The sequence below is a fragment of the Loa loa genome, assembly GCF_000183805.2.
Source record: "Loa loa unplaced genomic scaffold supercont3.43, whole genome shotgun sequence".
Taxonomy (NCBI): domain Eukaryota; kingdom Metazoa; phylum Nematoda; class Chromadorea; order Rhabditida; family Onchocercidae; genus Loa; species Loa loa.
In genome coordinates, this window is record NW_018108223.1 from 261,703 (window position 1) to 269,385 (window position 7,683).

General features: G+C 36.3%; 1 protein-coding gene across 1 annotated transcript; it reads right to left on the reverse strand.

The window, feature by feature from the left end:
- Positions 1 to 26: 26 nt before the first annotated feature.
- Positions 27 to 3,371, reverse strand: LOAG_10900 (CMGC/DYRK/DYRK1 protein kinase; the record flags this gene model as incomplete). The annotated part of the gene is made up of 9 exons (XM_003146423.2): positions 3,123 to 3,371; positions 2,855 to 3,009; positions 2,342 to 2,561; positions 2,044 to 2,175; positions 1,841 to 1,945; positions 1,399 to 1,493; positions 1,163 to 1,302; positions 716 to 855; positions 27 to 299 (listed from the first exon to the last, which is right to left on the reverse strand). Exons 1-9 carry the CDS (start codon positions 3,186 to 3,188, stop codon positions 27 to 29), a joined length of 1,326 nt encoding a protein of 441 aa, XP_003146471.1. The 5' UTR covers positions 3,189 to 3,371.
- Between the last annotated feature and the right edge of the window lie 4,312 nt (positions 3,372 to 7,683).

Below are 7,683 nucleotides of genomic sequence, written 5' to 3' on the forward strand. Positions count from 1 at the left end.
AAAATACAAACTACAGGAAAATAATTTTAAATAGATGCAACAGGAATTGAAAAGTATATACCGAGAGACCACATATCAATGGCTGTGTCGTACTGCAAACCCAAGAGGATTTCAGGTGATCGATAAAACCTTGACTGTATGTATTGATAAATACGATGACCAAGTTGACATGATGAGCCAAAATCGATTATTTTGATCGCAGAGCGTTTTGGATTACATAAAAGAACATTCTCGGGTTTCAAATCGCAATGTATGATATTCAGCTGAGGCGATGAAAGAAACATCAATGTACTGGCCAACTGAAACAAGAAGGATGGAAAGGATCGCAAAAAAGTGAAAATTTATATGTCTATTACTATTACCACTGGTATGAATAAATACTTGCTCTACAGTTCACTGCAGAGAAGGAAACTATATGTAGCCGTAAAGAAATCAAACTGTGCCATGTTTGTAGCCAAATTTATTAACTCACTGACTGTTCTGCAACTTGTCTATCATTGTCGATAAGCAATAGGAACTCCCGGTACAACTGAAGTGTAAAATGAAGCCCTCCGCTTCAAATCATATGACTCATCAGCTAATGGTAATCTCGGGTAGATGATCATCTACCCGAGATTGAAATCACAGAATATGATGAGCTGCGAGAGCGCAAGGACCTCTACATTCACTGAGTGCATTAAAATCGTATCACTAGTTAATTAGCAAATAAACAAACCTGTTGCCCAAACTTCCTTGTGAGATTGAGCGAAACACCATGGAAATCTGTGTTTCTTAATAAGTCGTACAAATTGTACGAAAGAAGTTCAAAAACAAGGCACAAGTGATTACGCCACATGAAATGAGTCTTCAGTTTCACTGAAATTAGAATCATTGGGGTATAACTATGAAAAATGCGCCTGAATTACCTAACATCACGTTTACCGAAAAACTTCCGAGAAACAGAAGAAGCATCTTTAACGATAAAAAGGCAAAAACTGGAAATACACTGTCCTTCTTCACTTCGTAAATTTCGAAATATCTTCTTAAAATTTCAATGCTACGCCGCTATCCGACTCCGAGACAAATTTTTGATTCTATATTTTCCAAATTCAACAAAATGGTATATAACATACCAACGTAATGTTTGCTTTCAGATTCTTGGCTATTCATCATTTCAAGTAACCGGATTTCAATTTGAGCTTGATCATGGAATGGTTTTTATTTTTAATAATTTTTATAGCGACGTCCTGCTGCTCCAAAGTATCATACGCTTTTGCAACTTGTCCAAAAGAGCCTTTACCAAGATGACATGCAATCTGATATCTGGAAAAGGCATCCACTGCTCAATAAAGTCTAACAGCTAACTATGAAAATGATGTCGATAAGAATAACCGATATATAGAAAGATAACAAACTGACCTATTGTTGAAAAGTTCACCAGGATGTATGATATAGTCATGATTTTCATCGTCATAACCGTTATTATGACTTCCAGAACGGGGATTTTCGACAACCTGAATTAATTTTGCTATAAAATCACTCCTACATTAAATCAAATTTTGAAACCTACCATTTACCGCGTCAGAGCTTACAAATTTACACGCTGCTATGCCAGGAACCATAACGTAACACCTCCACGTAAAAAAAAATCCTTGATTCAGCACTTTTTTATCATCCAATAATAATGTAAAGTAGTCCTCTGATGCTAAAGCAGATACATATACCCAAAATGATCTCATCGAGCTTCCACCCAAAAGTTTCCGGATATTAATAGTTAGCTTAATCTATTTCTGAAGTCATCCTGACATGTTCAGATCATTTCTAACTTGGAGAATTTTTCAATAAAAGGTAAAGGGATAACCTGCAGATGCAAATGATGCAACAGTGAAGGGATCGCAGCAGCTTGCGAAAACATCGAATGTTGAATTTGCTGTGAATGGTTTTGCTGTATCAAATTTGAAGCAATCTACAAATAAATCCTTATAGGAAATAATTCCTCAAAATTTTCAAATAACGCCAGTAACCCTTTCAACAAAAGGTCAAAAACAGCAGAAAGATCCTCACTTGTTGATTGAGTGAAATGGCCTGTTTGGGTGGTGGAGCAGTATGATGATGTTCAGATAGAGCTGTTGGATGAAGTCCATGTGTATGATGCTCTTGCTCATGCCGCCTTTTCGCCTTTCGTGCATAATAACTCTAAAATAATAGCAGGAAATTTGAAATTTCATTAAATGTTTTCTGTAGCTGTTGGAAGAAAAAGTTACTGTTTGAAAAAGATGTGAACGAATTTTTGGCAATAACATTCACCAAGACTGTGGAACTTGGTCAGCCTGAATAGAGACTAATTAATACAAATGCAAACCTCATTGATGCCTTTGTAGGTTTTGATCAAATCAACGCTTAGTTTTCTCAAAGGAGAAGTGGCGGATTCACGTTGTAAAGAGCGATTGTGAGCATTGTTCACAGTACTCTGTTGATGCGTAATGACAGCACCACTATGAGGATTCTGGGTAGAGGTGGATGGAATATGGTCAGCCATTGGGAAACCCATATGTGCCTGACTAGACAACAACAAACCAGAACTGTAAATAATTAGAACAGCAAATTATAGATGACTAACAAGCATAGATCATCGTTTCCATTCCATGATATACAAATGGAATAGAAGAGTAGAATTCTTCAAATCCATAAATTACTGCTCAACTACACTTTATAAATTGTGTATCGATAAAATGCTTATTCTCTCATTGTTTGCTATTTCTACTCTTTCACAGCTCGTTTTTGGCCAACATGGCTCCCTGTGGCCAATGACTCATATTTTGGTGGATAGCCCTGCGCTGTACGATGTCTTTAGCAATGTCAGACAATGACTTACTTATTGCTGAAAGACATGTTTGGAGAGTAGGCATTATTCGAATTCTGCAGCGAAGCATTCAAAAACGAGCCGCTATCAATGACAGAGGGTTGCACTGCGAATGACGCTGAGCTCTGCGTAGAGCTCTGCTGAGGCCAAGCTGACGATGTCGCAAACTGTAAATTATTAAACAAGAGAAAATTACACAATATTTTCCGGAAAGATGGCATTTCATTCTTTACTGATATACAGAGATGAAATCTGGAAATGATTAAATGGGAAAACCAACATTTGGATTTTGTCCAAACATGTTCGCTCTGCGATCGTATTCTAGCTTTATGTCCTGAGCAACCATCCTTTCCGGGCTCGTTTCACTGTTTACTATCGTCCATCAACCCACTTACCGGATATATGGGTGAGTGAGACAGAATGGAGTTTTTAGTTTCAATAAATGTACTATTCTTCGTATACGAGTTAAAATCCAGCCAATGAAAAGTCGGCAACCACTGAGCAATAACTTTTACGAATGTTTAAAAATGCTAAACATCTGGAGAATGACGGGCGCAGCAATACCAACACTCAGTTGGGTGACGAAATATGAGGCTCTCCAGGAATAAATTTAGACGCCGAAAGCATGAGGCGACATCACACCTGAAACATAAAAAGGCTAGTAAAAATAATTTGTTGGCACATATAACATGCAACACAAAACTTGGATATTTAAAACATTTCATAAATCGAATATGCTGTTCATTATGAAATTTTTACCTTTTTTGCATGATGTAACTTCTTTTACCTCCCTCTCTCCCTTTCCAGGTCTGCTATCCCTTGAAATATTAGTGCGCTGATACTAACCAAGGTGATGGAACTATTCATGAGCAATTCGATTTGCCATTATGGAAATTTGCGATAATATGGTTATCATAATTAAAAATTCTGGGGTTCTACAAATCCGAGGCTCTTCACTCTAATCCTTACCAACCGATCTTATTTGTCTGCCTCAAAAAATCACGTTAGTCCTATTTTCCATTGAAAATAACCCGCCGTCCACGTCATTTTTCTTTTTATCTGATGAGCAAATCACCCCTCTCAGTAACAAGGGTAAAAAAACAGGTTTAAATTCACCAAAGTTTGCTTTCCGGCATCATTTTAATGGAATTAAAAAGTTTGACTTCAATCTTGCAATACCCATAACCGACACTTCACGCCCCAAATAGTCCACATACTGTAAAGCAGCATTTTGAACAAACTTGAAAGATATAAAAGTAAATTAGTTCTATTGCTAACCGTAACATCTAACTTCAACATCGGACAATGTGGCGTGTTTCCTTCTGAAATAAACTTTCGCAGGTCACTTGACCACATTATTCTCCTTTTCTACAAATCAGACTGGTTGAACTACTTGGCCACTGACGACCAATCTGTGTAATGCCTTCTTGGTATACCAAAAATTTGCAAAATATGTGGCTATGATTTTAATACCGCCTGAGTGATATCACCTTGCTGAGATCATCAGGCTCAGTTGCCAGAGAGTCCAAGATAGTTGGGTAATTCGCACAAAAGTTTGGCATAAATGCATATCAATGTCATTGTACTGCAAAAGGAACAATCTTCAAATTATTCTTCATGTCTACAATGTTATCCAATCAGACATCTGCAAAACTACCGCGAAAGGGAAAAAAAGAAGGGGTGAGGTAAGAAGAAATGAGGTGACAATGTCCGAGCAAGCTGTCACAATGCCACTGAGAAATGTGTCACAGTGAACGATCCGATCGTAATTCAAATGAATGCACGAATTAAGAATGAAATAGCTAGCTTTGGTGTGCTAAAGATGACGTGCGTATGCACTGTTCACGACGTGATATACGTTTAACATTAGACTATCTTTTACGATAATAATCATAGAGAGAGAGAGGGAGGGGGAGAGGGAAGAAGGGAGAGAGAGAAGGAGAGAGAAAGAGGAATATTAATGAAGCATGATATGGCGAATGAACAGGCGTTAATGAAAAAGTGTTCTGTGAGGGAAGCCTAGGAGAATGGGGACAAAAGTTGCATTCCGAGCAAACTCACTTTGCGTACCCTAAATGCTCATTCGGAATGCATATAGCTTGCATAGGTAAATGCATGCCTACGTGCATGCACTGCAAACAGAGATATAGAAAAGACACGGATCTGCATGCACATCATGCATACGTATGTGTGTGCTTGCAGTGTTGGCTGTATGTGTGTCTGGTTTATGTTAGTTTTAAAAACACTGATGGTATATCGATGAAGTGGTCCGTCTTCTAATGGACGTACGTCATCAGTCCCGATCAGACAGAGTTATTATCCACTTCTCGGAGATGGTAGTAGAAACAGAAGCTAACCGGAAGTGCCTTTCTTAATGAAAGGATGAGGAGAAATGAGCCAGACAAGACAAATACATCAAGCTATAGCAAACTGCTAATCGCCTGAAGCTTTCCTGCTACTACTATCATCCTTCCAGTATTGCTCAATGCTCTGTTTCAACTCTTTCAGTTATCGTTAGTTGAAAACATCGCAGAATCTCAGATTGGTAAATAAAATTTAAAGAATAAATTTAAAGAATAAATTTTCGCAAAAAAAAAAGAAATGAATATATATTATGAGATAAAAAAATGTTACGTGTCTTTGATCGGATTTAAGATAGGTGCAAAAAAAATGTCAACAAGAAAAAAGTAAAAAATAAAAATTTAGGACCAATCAGTGTGTTTCAACAATTAGTAAGGATTGTGATGCATCTTTCACTCCTTCTTTTTTCTCCGTTGTTACGGGGCTTATTTTCATTTGAAACAATTTCTAACAAACTTACAACAGCGGAATAAACAATTAAAACATAAAATTAATGAAAATTTTAAAACAGCCAAGCAGAACAGAGTCAAAGACAATTATTTAATTAAAAAATGATGAAGCTAGAAGTTCCACCTTTCATACTGTGTTTTACAACTGATTCAAAGGCAACTAATGTTTTGAAATGAACAATAAATCACTGCTGAAGATAATTGTTGCGGATGAAAATATGTATAAAAGTGACTATATGTATCGAATTGATTAAACTTACACGGTTTCCAGTTTTAATGCTTCCGATCCCTGATCTTTATGCGCTTCTGAAGAAAACTTTGGAGTGCCACGGAGTGTATACCAAGTGTACTAAAGGTTTGCCTTTTGAATTGTAGGCTATCGAATGGTATTATTTAGCACAAAAATATCCAGGAAAGTTGGTAAGACAATGGGAAAAATTTCATAAAAAGTGGATATACTTCTTTGATCCTATTCAATCAACTTTTATTCTCAATTTGTACTTTACTGACGGTAGATAAATGGATGAGCACTTGTACCTTAGATCTAAATTAAAAGTACACTAATTATCGGAGTTATGGAATGTTTTCAATTCGGATCCACACATAAAGCACCCCTCCCATAGCTTCCATTTATCAATCTGAGAAGTATTTTCCAATATACTTGAAAAAAAACTTTGTTTGGATTTCTTGGATGAAAGTCATCTTTCATTTACTTCAGTATTGGTCAATTTATAATAGTTTTGGTTGAGACAAAACAACAATTTGGTGCTATTAGAGGATAATTCAGGATTCCATTTGTTTGTATTCAACTGGTAGCAAATTGATAAGGATCCAGAAAAAAAAAGCAAAATTTTCCATTGTCAGGACACGGCAAAAAAGAAGTTATAACATCGAACTTATCGTTTTTCATGACTGTACCGCTGTGGTACTTCGCATTGCACTTTAGATTACAAAATCCGGAAGTGATGCAAAATAGTAAATGATGACAGAAAATAGTGAATTCAGACAGCCCAAGACATGACGACTTTCAGCAAATGAAGAGAATGGGAAAACACGGGAGCACCATAACAAACTATTAGCTGTAGTGGCTTAACAAAATTCCTATATCACTAATCCAGAACCTGCATCAAAATGCTGGAATTATTGAGTCATTCAAAATAATCAACTTCCTGATAGTTTATATGGTAGCAGTCATCTAACGGATTACTTTATTCCGCTTTTTGCTTAGGCTGTCAGCGAAATACGAAGAGAATACTGATTTACGTCGAAGCAGCGCGATAAGAGTAAAGAACGACGTCTGCTATTAAAATCTCGTAATGAATCGAATTTCATCGATCAGAAACACTCCACCAAATACGAAGCAATTCACCATCAGTCGACAACCTTGTATGAAATGATATATCAGAAGAAACAGTTGGAAAAGGAAAAGCGATTGAGATGATGATGGAAGGGGACAGAACAAAATGATTGTTAGTGTGATGGTTGTGCTGCACAATTCAAACTGCAAAGTCGAAAAAACAAAGGGGACAGCTGCTTTCCCTCACCAGCCCACCATCTGAAAAATGTGGCCATTCTTCCCGTTGCCAAATGATAACTCACATCTTTGATATCAGTAGTGAGCTACTACATCTAAAAAAGCCCTTTACATCTTGAAAATTCTCAAATCATATGACTTTCAGGTGTTTTTCTAACAAAAAAAAAGTAGCTCCTTCTGTTCTAAACTTAATTTTAGAATACGATATTCTTCTGAAGATTTGCTCGCGTTGCTCCGGAAAACGAAAAGCATTTATTGAAGATCTGTCAATCCATTTTTGAATGTTTTCATTTTCTGTAGCTATTGTAAAGGATTCATCATTTTTACTTCTCTCATTTCATATCCATCTGAAGAAATGTTCTCGAGGCATCGATCATCGGTGTATACTTCTTTTATTGTATCAATTATCAACATAATTAAATCATTGTTTTATATATATATATATATATATATATATATGTATATATATATATATATAATAAAGTAATTAAAGTTTA